Source organism: Pseudorca crassidens, chromosome 8 (genome assembly GCF_039906515.1).
Source record: "Pseudorca crassidens isolate mPseCra1 chromosome 8, mPseCra1.hap1, whole genome shotgun sequence".
NCBI classification, from domain to species: domain Eukaryota; kingdom Metazoa; phylum Chordata; class Mammalia; order Artiodactyla; family Delphinidae; genus Pseudorca; species Pseudorca crassidens.
This window is the reverse complement of record NC_090303.1, coordinates 91,772,472-91,793,058: the sequence shown is the minus strand read 5'-3', so window position 1 is coordinate 91,793,058 and position 20,587 is coordinate 91,772,472. Positions and strand designations below refer to the sequence as shown.

General features: G+C 43.2%; 1 protein-coding gene across 2 annotated transcripts in view; it reads left to right on the top strand.

Annotated features, from left to right (window-relative positions):
- Window positions 1–20,587, top strand: part of CREB3L2 (cAMP responsive element binding protein 3 like 2) — a 118,758-nt gene that overhangs the window by 51,568 nt on the left and 46,603 nt on the right. For both annotated transcript variants that reach the window (XM_067747122.1, XM_067747123.1), the window contains exon 2: window positions 17,122–17,338. In XM_067747122.1, the coding sequence (XP_067603223.1) occupies window positions 17,122–17,338 (217 nt within the window). The remainder of the gene's footprint in view (window positions 1–17,121; window positions 17,339–20,587) is intronic.

Here is a 20,587-nt window from a genome sequence, read left to right as displayed (position 1 = left end):
GCAGTCAGGTGTCAGCTGGGCTGCAGTCCCTCTGAGCTTGTGGTTGTTGGTAGAATTCAGTGTCTTGCATCTGTATGACTCTTGGTGGCCTGCAGGAGAATCTCTCTCTGACTTCTAGGCCTTCTTTGAAAAGGCTTGCCTGATTAGGGCAGACCCACTCAGGAAAATCTCCCTTTTGGGTAACTCAGAGTAAACTGATACGGCACCTTAATTATGTCTGCAAAATTACCTTCCCCACAGTGTAACCTGGCACTCACAGGAGCCCCATCCATCATATCCCTAGGCCGTACAGGCCACACTCAAGGGGATCTTATAGGGTGTGTCCACCAGGGAGCAGGAATCTTGGGGTCATCTTAGAATTCAGCCTCCTACAGAGGGCGAGAAAGTAAGCGACCAGTGCTTGTCTGTTCTCTCCATTTAGCGGACTGTAATTTGGGAAGAGGTTGGAGAGCAGGACCAAAGATATTATTTTAGGTGTTTGTGGCTGGTTGTCCCAAGTCATGAGAGAACAGAAACTACCACTAAGTACAATCTAAGGATAGAAACTTAATTGTAGTGGCTTAGGGTGGAAATTTTGATTTCGAAAAGAAAAAGTGTTATTGATCGGGCAAGTGTTGGGAGCTGTTTCAGGGCGCACCCTGGTGAGGAGAGGGTGAATGAGAGGAGCTCTTTGCCCATGTTTGTGATTCTGTTGCAAACAGAGTTCCTGATGGAAGCTGTTTTTAAAGACAAACCTTGCACGTGACTTGGGGTTAGCTGTAGCCGTGCTTGTTGGACAAAGGCCCAGTTGTTGTGGGTCCTAGTTGCTCTCAACATGGAGGATAAAATTAGAGAGGAGGTTTCTGTCCATTTAACATGTAAAGTGTCAGGAAAAATGGGATATTACTGTCCTGCAGAGGGGTCTGTCTTTTAAGCCTGCGCCTGCCAGTGAGTTATTTTTGATCAGGAACGAAATATAGAGTATCCGTCTTCTGGGTAGAAAATGCTGTCTCTAGTCAGGTGTCCTCACTGTTCTTTGTTCCCTGAGGACTATTTAAACCAGGTCTCACTTAATTTGATTAAATGGAGTCTGTTTTTTAAAAACAAATGCTTCCCCCCACCATTGTAAACTCATAGGTTTTCATTGTAGAAAATACATGTAAGAAGAACAAAAAAACCACATCTGTTACACTATGCAGAAGTACAGTCACCATTTTGCTGTCTATCCGTCCATTCATTTCTACATTATGGCATTTACAGACAATTCTCTACTCTATAATCGAAAAATAGAGAATTCATTTTTTGTAATATATTTTCACTTTGTTATATATTATGAACATTTAGATGTTCATAATAGAAAGCTATTAACAAATAGCTTTCTACAATCACGTTTTTAATAACCACTTAGATATACTATAATTTACTGAAACAATCTTAGATGGGCTATTTTAAGTTTTAGGTGGATAGATGATAGCTATTAAGTCAGGGTTATCCATCTTTATCAGTAAATTTTTCTTAGTGGTTGTGATGCTGTTGTGTTCATCCAACACTCCCTTCATTTTTCTTCATTTATTAGGTGCTCTGATGTCGTTGATGCTGTGCTTGCTGCTTGCAAAGGCGAAACTTGTGCTTTATGTTTACTTTTCCCCTGGTCTGTTCCCAAGGCTACGTGTAGAGTTTTTAAATACCTCTTTTGTGAGCTAGAAGCCCTAATAAACAAACCGCTTTGTTGAGACTGGAGTATTAGCACTGGCACAATTTACTAATTTTACTGCACGTTACAGACATCACAGCGAGGTGGTCCAGCTGCACCTTCGTCCTACACACAGGCTGTGTACAGCTTTGTGAGTTGCTGTTTTTCTTTCCCTCTCCCTTCCAAATGGACTGCTGGTGGCAAAAATCTGTTTAAACAAAGGTGAGGAAAAGATCAGTTTATTACAAGCCCAGACTAAAAGTTAGAGGTTTAACCTATTAGAAACCTAAGCTTTGCAAATGTTGAGAGTAGTAGGATGAATGGGGAAAGGGGCACTAAGATGCAGATGGTTATCAAGAGAATTTTTTATTATAATGAAAATAGACCCATGGAAAGAGCCTGAGTCAACATCGAGATTCCTCATAATCCAGCCGAGCCTATATATGGAAAGTCAGACTTCTTTTGCTTTTAGAAACACATGGTAGCATTTTTGATTGGTGTCATGATGGGGAGGGGAAGCTACTAGTATTTAGTGCCCAGGGGACCTGTGATGTTCAGGACAATGCCAATCAATGAAGAGTCTTTTTACCTAAAATTCCAACATGGTCTGCTTGAGAACCTCAAGCCCTTCAGACTTTTGGATTCTTGAAAGGAATGGAAAAGAAAACAAGAAATTATGGCCATGAATTTTTTCTGGAGCTTTCTAGAAATTGTCTAGTCCTCGTTCTCTCTCCACCATTTCTCATAGAGGGTCTGCAGAGCTAAGGTTAGAAGGATATTGGTCCATGTAAGGAGATGTCGGTCAGGAGAAAGCAGTACAGAACTCTTTAAGTCTATTTTTCTCCATCTATACTTGGCCTGTAAGAGTGGAGTCATTTTTTTCTGACAAAAGCCTGTCTGGTTGTTTTTCTCATAGACCAGCTGTTCAAAAGCAGAAATCAGCCAATACCGTCCAGCTGTTAACTCAGCCATCCTCAGGGGAACTAATTCCTTGCAAAAAGAGTCTCGGAAAAGACCAGAGAGAGGGAGTTGCAGGGAACACTGACTCAGGCTTAAAATTTGTTTTCAGGCTATTTTATTCCTTTAGGCACGTGGAAGCAGAGGCTACCTCCACCATAACTGATCTCAAGATTTCTGTCCGAGATGCAGGGGGCCTGGGATACCAGCTGGTCCTATTCTTTTATTTTACATTCTAAGAAAAGAGATCCAGAGAGGTTAAATGACTTGCCCAAGGTCACAGAGCCAGGTTGTGACAGAGCTGGATCTAAACCCAAGCCTTCTGATTTCAAATAGAGTGTCCTTCCTACTATACCAGCAGCTACCCTATTGACTTCTTATATTGTTTATTAATGAAACTTTGCTGACTTTCTTTCCAAAATATTCCCCACCCCCACTGAAGTACTGCATCATTGTTTCATTGAAACCTTATGTCATTTCTGAGACCGTTGGCTTCATGGGCAACAGGAAAGAATCTTTTACAACCAGAAGGCAAAGACTCCCTATTCATCATGCAGTAAGCAGTTATCCACCACTGCCCAATCATGGAAAAAAAAATGTAGAAGCATTGTTCTATATTCTCTATGGGAGAAGACTATTCAGTTAAGCTATTTGGTAACAAGTTTTAACTTGGAATTTGCACGCATTTCCCAGAGGGACTGCAGAACATCTTCAGTTTGCTTAGTCTCGTTAACAACTGTCGGCTAAAAAAAGAAAAAAAAAAGCACAACCTAAAAGTTGAGAGTTATGTTTTATTCAGTGGACAAAACTGAGGACTTAAACCCAGGACACAGCATCTCAGAAAACTCTGAAAGACTGCTCCAAAGAGGCAAGAGGGAGAGCCAGGATATGTAGGAGTTTTTGCAGCAAAAGACCAGGTAGTCAGAACATCAAATGATCACTAAATTTAGTGCTTTTCTATGTATGGGAAGATGCAAGAGTCTGGGCTCACTGAAATCATTCCTTTTATGTGCACCTCAGCTGTCTGGGGCGTTTTCTTATTCTTAGTTTCCTCAGGGTGCACTGTCGAGAACGGCTGCATTGGCTGACTGCTAGATGGGCTTGGCAGTGGGCAGCCTGTTTGTCTCCATCCTGAGTTCCCTGAGGGCTCACTGTCAGGGTGGCTGTAATGTGATGGCTTGATGGCAACATCCTTTGTTTACTGATATGGCAGGCGATATTTTAGTTCACACAACTCTGAGATCACTAGATTCCTTTTTATGGTCTTTCTTAGAAAGAGAACATTCTGGCCTCCTTTTTTCATCTTCCTTAGACATTCTTTAACTCTTCCAAGGTCAAATGAAGAGGAGGGGCAGGGTTTTAGCTAGGTGACAGGGACTCTCTTGGTGGCAAAGGCACTTAGAGGGATACCTTTTGGAGCACCTGGACTCCAATTCCAGAGCAAGGCTTGAGAACCTGAACATACCCATCTGTTGGGAAAGATCTGGCAGGCTGCTGCTTAGTTCAGGGTCAGGAATCTTTGAGCATGTCCAGGACATTTTCTCATGGCCAAGTTGCTCTGTTTTTCTCCTTTTCTGCTGGTGCGCCATCATGGACTCTCAGCTGCCCACTGGGTGATGATCTCATTCTTCTTACTGGCTTACTTTGGGTTTTCTGGCCCTTTTTTTGTCAGTAGTACCACGAAAGAAGGAACTTGATAATTCAGTTTGGCTGTGACCAGTTCTCTTATAAATTGTTGAGTGAGAGGTGTACAAAAAATTATAATTGCTAGTTAAAATGAAGAAAGGGCACTGAAGAAACATATGATGTGATCAAAATGTTCTTGATAGTCTACAGAGGAATTGCAGGGAATACGAGAGGTGTTTGAGACTGGAGATATGGGCCTGGTCTTCAAAAAGGGGAAAAGGAAGAGGTATCGATTATGAATGACGAATTGAACCCCGTGGTAAGCAAATGAGTAAACTAGAATCTAGTATGAGATCACTAAGAATAAATGATATTTAACAAGCCTCATAATTTTTTATAGTGTTAATAGGCTGATAGATCAGAGAAATGCTTAATAATTTGTCCCAATTTCAGCAAGGCATGTAGTAATAACAGTAATAAAACAGCTATCATTTACTGAGCTCTTATTAGTGAAGGGAACTGCTCTAAATGAGTAGAGAAACATCAAATTTTGCATCTGTTTTTGGGATAAGGGGGCAGGTGGTTTAGCATCTCTTAACTGCATCTTCTTTCTTTTAAAATAATGGAGCTTGGCTTTCTAATCACTCTTGTTTCTATTGATGGGATTTGAGTTAATGGCTCAGCTCGGAGCAGGCAGTGTGGGTAACAGAGAGCCATCTGGTGCTTTTTCACTCCCAACTGTCCTATCCTGACCAGGCTGTTGAGTTCCTAGATTCTAGTACCATTTGGAGAGAAAAGAGGATTCATTACCTCAGCTGGTTGAGTTTTGTAAGAAGAGGAAACATGCAGGAGCAGGCAGCCAATGGTGCCATGCTCCCACTAATGGCCGTTGCTAACTGGCTAGTCAAGGTGGAGGTAAGAAATAACTATGTGCGTGACCGTGAGGGAGCTTTCATGTTCATAGCCCACTAACGGTTCTCAGCTAATTTTCACTTACTATCGTACCGTACTATATTATATCTAGATCAGACTATCTATGACTTCATTTTATCTTCACAACAATTTTGAATGGCAGAATGTCTTCTTCCTAATTTCAGGTGGAACAGAAAGCATGAGTGATGTGCCCAAGGTTATTGCTGATAATTGCAGAGCTGATCTAGCATATGTGTCCTCTGACTCATGACTCCCATGCATAAAATACTCCTTCAGATGGTTAAGATTCTCCGGTATGTTTGAGCAGGCCAGCATTCCAGAGAGGGGGAGCATGACTGTGAGATCTGACAGAGTGAGAATCTAAGTGGCTTTAAGCCAGAACTTGCCTGGGTCTCCCAGTTTGGTAACCTCTGGATTTTTTCTTGCTTTTATCTTGGGGTGAAGGAGTACTTTCTGGCAGTGAGTCATCCCTGTGCACTTACAAAACAGGGCAAATAATTTCTTGTACGTCTGAAGCACTTTCCCTTTACTCCTTCTTGCATTCTAGGGAAGAGATTATCTCAGTAATTCTTACGACATATCTGGCTCACAAATAAAGGATAGCTTTCGAGGGAGTATGCCATTGTTTTTCATAAAAACTTTATGGGCTCCTTTAATTTTTCATATCTGACATCTTTGGCATTGGATCTTGACTTGGAGACAGAATTCTCTTATTGCAAAACATATGTTCTATTCAGAGAATTCCATGGAGGACGGCTATGGGACCCTCTTCAGTCATCCGTTGGGTGATCCTTAATGGTTAGTCACCATCTTTCTTACTACAGGATCTATAGTATAAAGAGGTCAACCTTCAACTCTTTGATTTCATGTACCACCCTAGATCTCAAATTAGAGGTCATTTCTTAAATTAGAATCACCAAGTAGACTCAGATGATTTCCAGCGTTTCTTCATGCTTCATCAGTCTATGATTTGGAGCCTGTTATCATAATCAGAAGCTTTTCTGGAATGGCAAAATACCAGATTTTAGTTGTTTTAGTGTCAGACCTAAGAGCGTACAAACAATGAATGTCTTAGCTTGGGCCTTCACTGAAGGATATGAGGGAATGCCCTGGGTGTTTCCTGGTGGAGTAAAGACTGAAGTGTTGGTAATGGAAGGTGTGTGATGGAAGAGGGAAAATGGGAAGTTGTTTTCTGTTTAGGAGAGTGGAAAGAACCTGAGAGGAGCAGATTATGTTTGTAGAGGGGGCAAGAGACCCAATTAGAAGAGCCTGACCAAAACAGCCTCTGAATTTCCTCATATAATGAGAACATAAAAGGGTTGAAACCTGCAAATTGAAGGTAAAGGACAGGAGGAGTATCAAACAAAGGATAAAACATCAATTAGGAAGAAACTCTTCAGGGACGTTAACTGGGAAATAGTGAATAAGAAACTTAAATCAATTTTAAGTCTTAACTGTGGGGAATTTGGACTTTGAGTTACTTTGGAGAATTTTTTAAGTGTGGGAGGTTAAAAGCAAACATTTTGTTGGCTTTGGCCTGTAGGATAGATCAGGCAGAAAGCCCCACAGGGTCACCAGCACTCCCACTGAGAGTGTGGAGGTAGAATCTGGACTTAGGGGTCAAAGTGGAGTAGGTGGGAAGGAAGACTCGGTCATCCTGATGGCTGCCTCTCACCATCCCAGGTGCCTCTGGCTCTCCCACCGTGGATGGAGAGGACACAATGGCAGATTCTCTACTGCCTCAGCCTTGAATGGTTGGCTTGATCATGGTTTTGAAGGGCTTTTGTTTGTTGGGAGAATTCAGCTGTCTGTTTGGCAGAAGGAAGAGGCAATAGAAGGACTCTGGGGGATGGTTTGAGTTTCTCAAAACCAATCAGAGAGGACTCCTCCATCTTATATGGACTATAATTTATTTCTGGAATGGTTCTGACTGCTCTGAAAGGACCCTAAGGATTTCCTCCCATAGTGTGAGGAGATTGCCCAGATCTCAGGCCCACATTGCAATTCAAGAAGCATTTGACAGTCAGCAATCTTGTTGCTGAGGTCTCTGTATTAGTGATCGGGAGGGAGAAGGCTGTGCTGGAAGTATATGGGCGTGGGAACCAGAAAGCAGGCATGCTGCTCTACTGCACTCTCTCCACAACCTCCAGCTGTACACTCTGGATAATCCTTGATCTTGTCAAGATCAGATACAACAGTGATGTGGAAGTGTTTTGTCATATGTAAACCATTATGTGTTGGACATGGGAGATGATATTATCCTTATTATTCTTATTATATTTTCTTGACATTTTTATTCCTGTGGGGATTGGTTAGACACTGTTAAGCCATGGAAGGAGAGGCCTTCCACCAGGCTAAGGCTAGTTTGGGTTCAGAAACAACTAAGCAGTGCATTTTGGGGCATTTGCAGCTGTCCATGTAAGTGAGCCAAGAAGTAGGCAGATTGAGTTTCTTTGCGCCAGCTAATGCTGAATCTCTTAGCTTTCCTTTGCCAGCAGAAGCCACCACTGGTGTTTTTCTCTTAATCTCATTAACTGATTTGTTTGTATAAAGTGAAGCAGTGAATTTTTTTTCACATCCAATGTTAAGCTAAGAACTGCTGTAGACCATTCAGGATTGGACTGCATTCAGAGAAAGTGCATCATTACCTGTTTTAATGATGAAGAATGATGTAGCTTAAAAAGGAATTAGTATTGGTACATCTACCTTGAAGCACATAGCATATGTAAAACTTTATATTTGCATAATTAATAAATTAGGGGTGACTCTTTTTACAGAAAATAGAATATATCCTATCAATGGACTTATAGCAGGTTTCCTTTAAATAAGCATCCCTAGTACCTTTATAATTTGATTGACATATTTCACATACTTGTTTTACAAAGAAAGCCACATCTGGATATTAAAAACCAGAGTGTGCATGTTTTGGAATTGGGCTCTTTAAAAAACAATTTTTGCCACTGCTTGTAAAATTTCAGTAAAGCCAACATCACTTCATCAAAGGAACAAAACCCCCCAAATTTCCAAACCTCTTGTGTAACAGAGTTCCAAGCCTCAGCTCCCAATTTTTTTTTTTATTTAGAGAAATATGTAATGTATCTAAATTTTGGTACCAGAAAAAAATTGGGTCCCCTTGAAATTTCACTGTAATAGGGTTTGACTTGTGAGCCTTTTTTTTTTTTCTTGTAACTTGGACAAAGTGGCCTATTCTTCTCCAGGTGGTCATCTGGCCCTTTTCTGTGTGGTATGTGCGCAGGGCACATATGCAGGGCAGGAATCCCCTCAGGTCTAACGTGCGGCTCCTTGAAGGTGGGCCCCTGGGAGAGTGGAGCGGGGAAGGCACCTCTTCCCCCCTCCCCCTCCCCTCTCTACCTCACCTCCCTCCGTCCCCCGCAATACAGGCGGACTGTGTTTTATTGGAGGGAAACCTTGGTTTCTAAAGTGAATTTGAGGCGTGCCCTCCAAATTACTTCCCTGCGTTTCTTTGAGGCTTTCGGGGTTGTCAGCTTGCCCCCGCCGTGTCCACTATATCCGTGACTGCTATCTGTGGAGCATTCTGTGCTCTGGGCAAGGCTCCTAGCTGCGATTTTTCAGTAAAAACTCTTCTTCCCCTGCCTGAGACGGAGCCTCCAGCCGGCAGCCGGTTTCCAGGCGGCGGGCCTGGAGAATAGGATCTTTGTGGGGCGCGGGCGGCGGAGCCCGAGCCTTGGACCCGGGCCTCCCGCAGGGAGCGGTCAAGTTCTGCTTTCGGAGCTTGCGCCCCACCCGTTTCACTGCCCCTGGGCAGGGTAACAGGGGCAAAGCTAAATAAACCCAAGAAGCAGAAAGAGGGCGTTTTCCCTCGTTCTTTTCCTAAGCGGCAAAGCTTTTCCATTTTAATATCACCTGCCACATTTTAGAAAATTATAGTGTAGCAGAGCCGAATAGCTTGTCAGCAATGACTGATAACGCGTCGTGTGTTATTACTACCACCTCTGCTGGGAGTGTCTACCCGGAATCCACGGAATCCTCCTCTCCATGGACAGACCCCGGGGGGAGCGGGGTGGGGGAGCCCCACAGAATCCTGCACTTGGCGTGTAGTGCCCGTGGGCATTTACCAGCAGGAAGCTTTCATTAGATTCTCAAAAGGGTCTACATATCAAAAAAAGGTGAGAAACTACTGACCAAGTCCAAAGTCTTCTCAATCACTTCCCCTCACCTTCCAGCACACACACACACACACACACACACACACACACACACACACACACACACACACACAGTTTTACAGACGAGGAGACAGAATCCAGAAGAGGTGGGGTGACAGCCAGTGAGGTGTAGGGCTGTGACTAGAACTCCTGTCCCTACTCTGATCCAGCACAAAAGATGTCGGGCCCACATCAGGGGGACAAAATTGCTTTAGAACCTTTTCTATGAGCCCAGCAGTCATGCGACATACTTCAGATAACTCATGTTGCACCTCAGGACAGTCCTCTCTTTATAAGATGACCTTTAATCATATTCTGTCCACGCCTTGCCCAGCGCGGGCTTTGCTCACAGGAGCTGCTCACTCTGTTGAGTGAGTGAACCCCCGTGAAGAGCAGCACAAGAAAGACAGCTTCATATCTTTATACAACCAGTTGCTGGAGCTCAAGAATTACGAATCCTGGGCTTCCCTGGTGGCGCAGTGGTTGAGAGTCCGCCTGCCGATGCAGGGGACGCGGGTTCGTGACCCGGTCTGGGAAGATCCCACATGCCGCGGAGCGGCTGGGCCCGTGAGCCATGGCCGCTGAGCCTGCGCGTCCGGAGCCTGTGCTCCGCAACGGGAGAGGCCACAACAGTGAGAGGCCCGCGTACCGCAAAAAAAAAAAAAAATTACGAATCCTTCATTTTCCTTCCACTTTCCTCACCCCCACGACCCTGGTTCTTGGGGCAGTTGTTAGCAGAAGGAGGCGGCCCGGACTTGAAACCACCCTTTCCTTGCAAGCTCCCTCGACAGCTAGTTAAGGGCCTGCAAACACAAGTGTAAATGCTTCAGAGTCAGGGTAACTTCTTATAAAGTTAGTCATTTATGTAAGGGTAACAACTTCTCTTAATTTATCTGATTTGTAAGTTTGGATATGTGTTTTAAACATTGGATAGCATTTATTTATAATTGTTGGGGAGGCCTGGGCTCTAATTTAGATTTGTTTACTGCTCGACTGGGATATTACACAATAATAATAGGTGGAAAGAGAAAATTGGTGAGTACATATGATCTGTGATCTGTGCTGGGCTCAGAGGGGGGTAGGTAAAAGTGTTTACATCTGGGTCACAGAGTTTATAAGGCCTAATGACAAAAACTTTAAGTTGGCAATGAAAGGAACATCAAAGGAAAGTTAAAAAAAAAAATGTCCAGTTAAGAAATACTTATTTGAAGAGCTGTAGTTTGTCAGGGAAGTGCAAGGTCAGTTCAAGCTGTGTCTGTCTAGGATGACTTTGTAAAAGAAATAGATTTATTTTGTTTTAGGTAGATTCCTGATAGAAGAGGAAAATGAAAGGATATTCTAGGAGGAATAGTGGGGGGAGCCAGTGTACAAGTAGAGAATGCCCACATTTTGTTTCCATTTTGATAGGGTTTTGTTTTTAAAAAAGCTTTTTAAAAAATTGATTGCTTTGCCCGTGAAGCGTTAGGTGCATTACACGCATTATTTAATTTAATCATCACAACAGGAAGCTGGTAGTATTATTAGCCTCACTTTACAGTTGGAGCAAACTGGAGTTTGGAAAACTGAAGGGTCTTCGTCAGGTTTGCACAGCTAGGAGCCAGGATTCAAATCCAGTCGTCTGGCTCCAAAGCTGTATTGCTCCAGCGTCCGATATGGACACTGTTAGGGCTGGAATGAAAGTGTCATGTATTAGAATAAAGGGAGTGACTTCCCTGGTGGTCCAGTGGTTAAAACTTCACCTTATGAACTTACATCAAATCTTTAACCGTGGTCATTTTTAAGTCTTTTGTCATTTACAGACGGTTGCGGATGTACTCTGATGCTTTGGAAATATGTTCCTATAAAAGGGTTTCATCTTCAAGGAATTCATCGAAAAGACTGACAAGTACAGGTTTCTGGTAACTGACTCTACTGCTGAACTGAATGAATAAGCATTTTCAGAACTCTAATGGAAAACTGATGAACTCATAAAAGTGCTAACAAAAGATCAAGATGAAAAAAAATTAATTACGTGGGACTGAGTGAACTGATGAGGATGATTATAATTTTTGTGACTTTCTGTTTGAATTAAAAAAAAAAGTCCCACAAGGACTCAGAGGCAAAAAATATACAAACCAATTTTCACTGCAAAGTAAAGGAGCTGTAACAGTGGAGGATTCCTGGACTGAATGTCAATATTATGACATAGTATGAGTGTGTTTCGTGTTTGATAATTGCAATCATTGTTGCTCCTGTTGTGGTCATGCATTTACAATGCTTGGTGTCAGTCTATTTATCTCTTGTAAAAATAAAATACAGTGTGTGTGTGTGGAAAAAAAAAAAAAAAGACCCAGGAACTAGGAGAAGGAAAAGGTTTATGATGCTTCTCTTTTTTTAAAAAAAAAATTTCTTTTGACTTATTAATAAACTATAGAGAAAATTGAAAAAAAATTAGAGAAAAGTACAATAGGATCTTCACATTTTAAGGAATATTAAACAATAAAAACAAATCATCAAAAAAAATGGTCCACATCAAAAAAAATCTTAAGAAAATAAAGAATAAAGGGGGACAAGACTTCACAGGACGGTTGGGGCCAGGTTGAAGGATGTTAAATGCCAGGTCTTCAGTAATGGAGAGACAGACCTTGAAAAGGGTTCATAAAGGAAGTTGCACGCATCTTCACCGAGGAGATGAGGAATATTCATGTCATGAGATAGAGGTTTAACCTCGACAGGAAGTTTCTTCCAACCGGAGAGTCTGTGATGTGGCTTTGAACCCTTTGGCAGAACCACACTCAAAGGGCAAGAAAATATTTCTGTTCTCATTGCTGATGCCCCGTGGGAGTGATACCAGGAGCCTCTCCATCTAACAAACCCCTGACACATTTCTACACTTCGAATGTGAGAACTGTGTGTTCATAATGGATGAGTGGATGGGCTGTCAGTGAGTCTGTCTTTTGTTTTTTAAAATCCAGTCGCTACTACATGTCAGCTTTAGAGGCTGACTTAAATGATGGAGCATTCCGTGGTAGAAAGTACATGGGCTTTGGAACTGGCTAGCCTTGGGATGGAATATTAATTCAGTTATGCATCTCCAACCTTAGGCAACATACCTAACCACCCTGAGCCCCAGTTTTCTCATCTATACATGGAGACATGCCTACCTTATAGCAAAACACTTAGCTCATTTTCTGAAAATCTAATATGTCAAGCACTAAGTCCATCAGATGAGCCTACCACCTGATCCTATCAACATCTTCATTAATGATCAGCATCAGGTTTTCATCCTGGTTAGAACTTCTCCAAGCCGTTGGGTTGTAAAGCTCGGATACTTCTTTCCTAGGAGAAATAATGTGGGGAAAGTTCGGTCAATTTGCAATAAGACGATCTGTGTTCAAGGCGAAGCTCAAACAGTAGGTGACTGAGACCTTGAACAGTGCGTTTAAAGCCAACTTCCCAGGACTGATGTGAACATTGGTTGAGGGGAAAGCTGTGAAAGTATTATAAACCCATAAAGCTTGATGAAACTCTTAGGCAGAACGGTAAAATTCTATTATGCCATGTCTTTGAAAGAATTCAACTGACATTTCATAGCCCTTGAACTACTACACGAGTAGTCCTTTGCTAAAGTGTGTGTAGGCAGAAAGCCTCCCTCTTTGAGGCTCACTTTGCTTCTTTCTCTGGTCTTCGGCCTCCAAGACCATATGCCCCTCTCTCACTGGCATTAAAGATGGTCTGATTCTGGCCTGGTTCCTGCACAGGCAGTGGGAGCTTGACCTGTCTGCTGAGCCCCAGAGCCCATAGCTGCCAGGGAGGCCAGCTGGAGCTAATTTGCTGGGCTGAGTCACAGCGTCTGGTTGGGACAAGTTGGGCGTATCCTTGGGATCCCAAAGACACACAAGTGTCTCTCTGGGACCTTCTCAGTGCTCACCACTTTGCTGAGTTCCTCCGTGTGGGTGGTGGTTAAGCACAGTTGCTCCCTTCTTCTGAGGAGCTTCTTTTTCCAGAGGGAAGGTTGTCATAGTGCACTTTTTTTTTTTTTTTTTGTGGTACGCGGGCTTCTCACTGCTGTGGCCTCTCCCGTCGCGGAGCACAGGCTCCGGACGTGCAGGCTCAGCGGCCATGGCTCACGGTCCCAGCCGCTCTGCGGCATGTGGGATCTTCCCGGATCAGGGCACGAACCCGTGTCCCCTGCATCGGCAGGCGGACTCTCAATCACTGCACCACCAGGGAAGCCCCATAATGCACTTTTTAACAACCATGAGTTTTTCAGGACTCCCTGTCATTTAGGACTAAATTGTTTGGTGACATGATAATCACTACAAAATCCAAAGTAAGGGGAGGTCAGGGATGGTTAGCAGAGTTAGAGAAGGTTTATTATTGGTTATCCGGGGGATGTTCATGAAAACATTCATTAGTGCTGCTCAGGAGAAAGAAAATGGTGTCAGCAGAGCAGCCCAGCATGGCCAACTTCCATGGGAAAGCACCGGCAATCAAAGAGAGCCTTGCCTCAGGATTCCAGAGGCTTAGATGGGCCAGCATAGCTGGCAAGGGCTGACACTGCAGCACAGGGACAGGATTGTGGCTTGGGGATGCAGGGATTGTGAGTTCAAGTCTTGCTTTTGCATTTTACATTGTGTCATTTATTTCTCTTCTTGTTTCCTTAATTTTGGTCTTGAAAAGAATTCCATCAAACGCTTGCAGAATATTCACCCTCAGGTAACCAGTAAATTTGTCTTTGGGGAGCCGCTTAGGGAATCAGACCCTGGCTTCATGTTATCAGAGAGTCAGGAAACCTGCATCCTAGTCTTAGCCTTGAAGCTGCTCTACTCCTTGCCATGCAGAGTCCGTCCACCGGCCAGCAGCATTACCTGGGAGCTGATTAGTAATGCAGAATCTCGGGCCCACCTAGATTTGTGAATCAGCATCTATGCCTTAAGATCCCCAGGTGATTCATATGCACATAAAAGTTTGAAAAGCACTGGTCTATACGATCAGCTCAAGGAAGGCAGGGTTTTTTCTGTCTTCTTCTTTATTACTTTATATCCACAGGACCTATCTAAAGTTTAGCACGTGATGGCTGCAAAATCCATGAATCTTTCTCTGACCTTGAGCATGTCCAAACTTCTAGGGACTTTGTAAACTTCCAGTGACTTTGTAAACTTCCAGGGACTTAATTGTAAAGTGGTGTAGGGAGAGAGATGGTGAGTGGAGATGCGGTCAACCTTCAATCGTTGAAAAACTGACGTGAACATTAGAATCACAGGTGGTAGTGGTGGTTTTTATATGGTTGTCTTTGACCTACTAAGTCAAAAGCTCTGAAGATGGGTCATAGGATTGGTATGTTTTAAAATTTCCCTTTATGTTCAATAATGTTTATTACAATAGCATATATTAAAAAAATCTTTTAATGTTCCTCAAGAGGAAATGGAAAAGTACAATGTAATACAATTCAGAAATTTAACTGAATGAAATAGAGCTACACATGTAAACATGAATAAGCCTAAAAAGTTTTTTGCAAGAAGAAACTTGCAGAGGAGGTGTGAAGTATGGTGCTGTTTACTTAAAGTTTAAAAAGTGCGTATGTTTGTAATAGAAACATACTTATGTAGTAAAAGTGTAAAGTCCTAGATGGGAAAAATAAACACCAAGTTCAGGGTAGTAGTTAACTCTGAGAGGAAAGAAGGGGATTGGATAGGAGCTTCATGTTTTATTTTTTAAAAAAGAAAGACAGAGTAAAGAAAAAATGTTGCAGTAACAATGTGGAAAAATAATTTTTTAAAAAGGAATCAATACGTAATTATTTATGGTTCTATTCTCTCTAATTTTTCTGAATGCTTGAAATATTCCATTATAAAACAACTACAGCAAAATTCTTCTGGTGATTGTGAAGCAGACAGTTGGCATCTGGGAATTCTTACCTTAGATGCTTCTAAGGACCTTTCAGTTCTAAATATGTTTGTAGACAGAGAACCCTCTCCCAACCACCCTGTCTTGTTCTCACAGATTACCCATGCCTATTAGGATGTGCCCAAGGCCTGTGGCATCTCTGCATTCTGTCCTGATGAGATGCAGCCGTATCTCATGTTTGTGCTGTTGGGGAAACCTAGCAATCTAACTCTGCCTTAAGGACCTAGCCTGCAAGGCCTCCTCTCTGTTGTCTGCTTCTCTCCTTTACAAAAGCAGAAGTTCTGCCCTACAACTATCCTAATATTAGAGCTCTAACCTTAGGGTTACCACCTGCCCCCCGCTTCCCTAAGCTGCATTCATTTTCGTAACACCTTCACTGACACTTCAGTTCAATGGTAGGACTTAGTTGCTCTGCAAATCCCAAGAGTTTTCATTGTCTACCCCAAGTATCACCATTTGCAATCAGTTCTCTTATTGCTGTACCTGCTTTCCTAACTTCCTTTCTATACCAGAGGTGTCCCTAAAGTTTAATCAATAAGGATGACACCTGTTGGTCTGTGACTCAGGGAACATTAAGAAGGTAGAAGTGGCTCTAACAGCTGGTATCAAGGGAAATTTTAAATTAAATTATATTATAATTATTTTTAATATACTCTACTGCAGTAGTTCTAAACCAAGGGTGATCTTCCCCTTACCCCCACCCCCACCCCCCTGGCCCTGGCCAAGGGACATTTGACAGTGGCTGGAGACATTTTTGGTTTTCACAACTAGGGGAGTGCTACTGGCATGTAGTGAGTAGAGGCCAGGAATGCTGTTAAACATCCTACAATGCACAGGACAAGCCTGCCCCCCATGACAAAAAATCACCCATCTAAAATGTCAGTAGTGCTGAGGTTGAGAAACCCAGCTCTACAGACCCTCATATCATGAACATCCCCCTATCAGTGAGGGAGAGTAGATGGGGCTACAGTCCTTTAATGTGGGACCATGGAACGAGGGATATAGGACTCCCTGTGAATATATGTATAGACCATTTCTTTATCATTGTCATGGCATGGCGGTAGGTAGGGAGGTGTTGCTGTTGGAGATGGAAGATGAGAAGAGATTAAGGAGATTAAGGAAAAACTAGAAAGGGACAAAGTCCAGGTACTTGGGAGAATAGAAGGAAGCTGCCTCTGATGCCTTTGAACTTGGCACTTGGCTATAAATAACACTTTCATGCTTCAAAAATACAAGGTAGCTTATTTTAAAATATTCCCAATGCAAAATGTGGTGGATAGTTCCAGTGATGGCCCCGAGTGAGTCATGCCATCCTGTTTACACTTGCCTGTGATGTGATTTTGCAGTTCCTCTGGTCAAGAGGTGGTGTCTGTTTTCCCACCCCATGAGTCTGGGCTGGCGTTGTCACTTGCCTTGACCTGAAGAATGTGGAGGGAGTGATGATGTGTGACCTCTGAGGCCATGCAGCTTTGGTTTTCTCCCTTTGGGAACATCTCTACCATCCTAATCCTATGAGGACTCCCAGCCTGCTAGAGGCTCTTTGAGAAAAAGGCCCAGGCGTCCAGTGTCCCAGCCCAGCCCCCTCCAGCCTTCCAGCTCATTGTGCCTCTGTCAGTGAACCCAGGTGAAATCAGCACAGCCACCCAGCCAACCCACAGAGTGGTGAGAGATAATAACTCTTGGCTGTCGTAAGCCACCACTCTTTGGGGTGCTTTGCTACACAGCAACAGATAACTGGACATTGTGTATAAGGGACTTCATCTGAAGCAGTGGATGATATTTTTGCTTTAGAACATGTGTGTAAATGTCAGATCATGGTTAAGAGAAACTGAGTCCTTCCTCCTTTGTTTCTTGTAGCACTTCTCGGAGCTGCTGGATGAGTTTTCCCAGAACGTCTTGGGCCAGCTCCTGAACGACCCTTTCCTCTCAGAGAAGAGTGTGTCGATGGAGGTAGAGCCGTCCCCAACGTCCCCGGCGCCTCTCATTCAGGCTGAGCACAGCTACTCCCTGTGTGAGGAGCCTCGGGCCCAGTCACCGTTCGCCCACGTCACCGCCAGTGACAGCTTCAATGATGGTAAACCCAGAGCAGGGGAAGCAGCTGGGACCTCGGCACCTTTGGCTCTGACCTCCTTGAGGGTGTGGAGTGTGTGTTATCATTAGCGCCCCCTTCAGCCACATACCTGCTGTGTGTGGCCTTGTGCTTGGGCCATGGGGAAATGCAGAGAGGCACAGAATACCTCTCTCTACCTGAGACTGTGTGCTCTGGGAATTTGCTAGAGCGGAATGGTACTAATTGCTTTCTCTGACCCTGTGGACTGGGCAGCAAAGCATCCTTTTGCAAATCAAGTTGGCCTATCTGGTTGATAATTCCAGTACATCCATTGTTTCAGAGGTCATGCCATTTTTTTTTCTGAGAAATCATTTTTATGACCATTCTTTCCGTAAACACTTCTTGGGCATCCTCTTAACCTATTTTCAGCATGTTTCATTGACCCCATGTATAGGAGATCTTGGCTAGCATCCCTACGACTTTTTTCATTGGTTACCCTTTCATGTCCATTATCAATGCCATTAGTATGGTATGTGTTAAAGGTTTAGTTTTCCTGACCTTAGAGATGTTCAGATGTTTTGACTATTAATCCATAGGCCTTTAATTGGTATAGGCTGTATGTATACTTTTAAACTTTAATTTTCTATGTTTGTTTTCCTAGAAGTATAATCAGCTATTTTAGTATCTTGAGTTAAGTTTTGAAAATTATATTCTCTAATACTAGTTTGACATATGCTCTCTTCTCCCAGGAGGATGAAAAGTGTGGGAGATGGTCACTAACGTGATATCCTCTGGCTTGACCTGGATGTCCCCCTCCCTTCCTATACCACTGTACACATGGCAACGTCTTGTGAAGTGGCTACCTACAGAACAAGCTCCCTCCTGCTTCTTTGGGTCAAAGGCAAATGCTTCCTATTAACTTCACAAATAGGCTATTAGCTTTGTGGAGGAATCCCTCCTCCAGTTGGGGTTCTTAGGTCTACTACTGGCCTCTAAAAGAACCAACTCTGGGATCAGTAAAGCATCATATCTTGGGACAGAGAATGCTCTAGGTTTTTTCTTTCCCATCTTAGATCTACTCTTCCTTTGATTAGAGGTTTGCTGACCAGCGGCCCAGGAAATCTGGCCTTATATCCTCAGTGAAGGGAAGACCTCGAATCTGTGGGTGGATTCTTTCTTGATTGGACCCTCTGGAGCCTTAACTGTATTCTCAGATTTTTCCTGACAAGAGGTCAGATGCATGATGATTTAATCCTTCCTCTCTGTGTTTTGTCCACTTTCTCTACCTCAGATCTGGAGAACAGGGTGAGGGGAAGACTCCTGGGAAGGAAGGGAAGAAGTAGAGCTAAAATAATTTGAGGATGTGGAGCTGTTGTGAGGGTAAAATGAGATGATGTGTTTAAAGAACTTAGGACAGCGCCCACCATACAGCATTTCAATAAATCAGTGTTTCCTCGTTCATCTTCTGTTGTTGTAGAGTTGTTATTGTTCTTCTTCCCGATCCCCTTCTTTTCCTCCTTCTCCTGCTTCTGTTTCTTCTGCTTCTCCTCCTTTTTGTCTTTCTTCTCCCCTCCTCTGTACTCCATCTTCCTTCCCCCTCAATTTCTTATTAAATCACTTCCAGGAATGACCTCAGTTCAAATGCAGGAATATGGTCTCTGTTATGACTAAATACTCCTCATTTTATCATTACACAGAGGGCCACTGTAAGGACTCAGCCTTCTTCTGGGTTTTAGCTTAGATAAATTCATGCAGTCCCTGCCTTAGTTGTTTTATTTTTAAAGTAGACTCTAGTGCTAGATGAAAGGTTGGACTAAATTGACCTTTAAGATTTGTTTCCAATCCTGAGGTTCTGTGTGGGTATGGTTTCTGTTTAATATTTGTATCTGCCTTTGCTCATGGTTTCCCCTGTCTTCTCTTTACTGCTTTGCCTCTGTTATTCCTACAATTCCTTTGATGTCTCTATTTCAAGCCCTACTTCCTTTGTGGAAGTCATTTCTGATACCTCTTGTATTAGTTATCTACTGCTGTGTAACAGATCTCCCCAAATTCGTGGCTTAAAGCAGTAGTAATCATTCATTACCTTTCATGATTTCTGTGGATCAGGAATTCAGGACTGGCTCACTTAGGTGGTTCTGTTTGTTGACTGAAAAATAAATGCACAACCTAAAAGTTGAGAATTATGTTTTTTTATTTGGCGGAATTTCTGAGGACTTAAGCCTGGGAAGCAGCTTCTCAGATAGACTCTGAGACTCAGATAGCTCTATCTGATAGCTCTGAGACTGCTTGGAAGAGGTGAGGGAGGAGCCAGGATATATCGGAGTTTTTGCAACAAAAACCAGGTAGTCAGAACATCAAAAGATCACTGTTAATTTAAAAAAAACAGACATCTCGAGTTAGTGAATTTACCATTTTCCTCTGTATAGGAAGATGCAAGTGTCTGGGCTCATTGAAATCATTCCTCTGATGTGCACCTTAACTAAGGCCAGTATCTTGTTCTTTCCCGTCCTGGATCCCCTCAGGGTGCACAGCTGGGGACAGATGCAGTGGCTGAGGGCTTGATGGCTACAACATCCTTCGTTTGCTGATATGGCAGGTGGCATTCTTTGTCCACATGGTTCAGGATCTCTCATGAGGTTGAAATCGGATGTTGGCTGAGGCTGCAGTTATCTGAAGACTTTTCCAGGATTAGAAGATCTGCTTCTAAGGGGGTTCTGTTACATAGCTGGCAAGTTGATGCTGGTGAATCAGTTCCTCTCCATGGCACTGCTTGAGTATCACCACAGCATGGGAGCTGGCTTCCGAAAGAGTGAGGGATACGTTGGTGGTGTAGTGGTAAGCATAGGTGCCTTCCAAAGAGTGAGAGAGCCAAGACACCAAGGCAGGAGCTAAAATACTTTTTCTGACCCAGCTGTGGAAGTTATTCTGTCAGTCACACAGGGGAGTCCTGATTCCTTGTGGCTGGGGACCATACAAGGATGGGAATGCCAGAAAAACAGGATCACTGGGGGGATGTCTTAGAAGCTGACCACCACACTTCTTCTCATAGTGATGTCTATAAACTGGCTTCTTCCATGTCTGAACTCCTTTATCACATGTTATCAGTGCCTTACAGTGTAGCCATTCATTCTCCTAGTGGTTCTTGAGTTGTTAAGGGAGAAGGTATAGGAGACTGAATGAAGCATGTTCCCAGCCTTTAGTGATACATCAGGGGAGACACCTGCTCTGCGTGCCCCATCACTGTGCAGACACACTGGGCTGCAGGTATTTGAT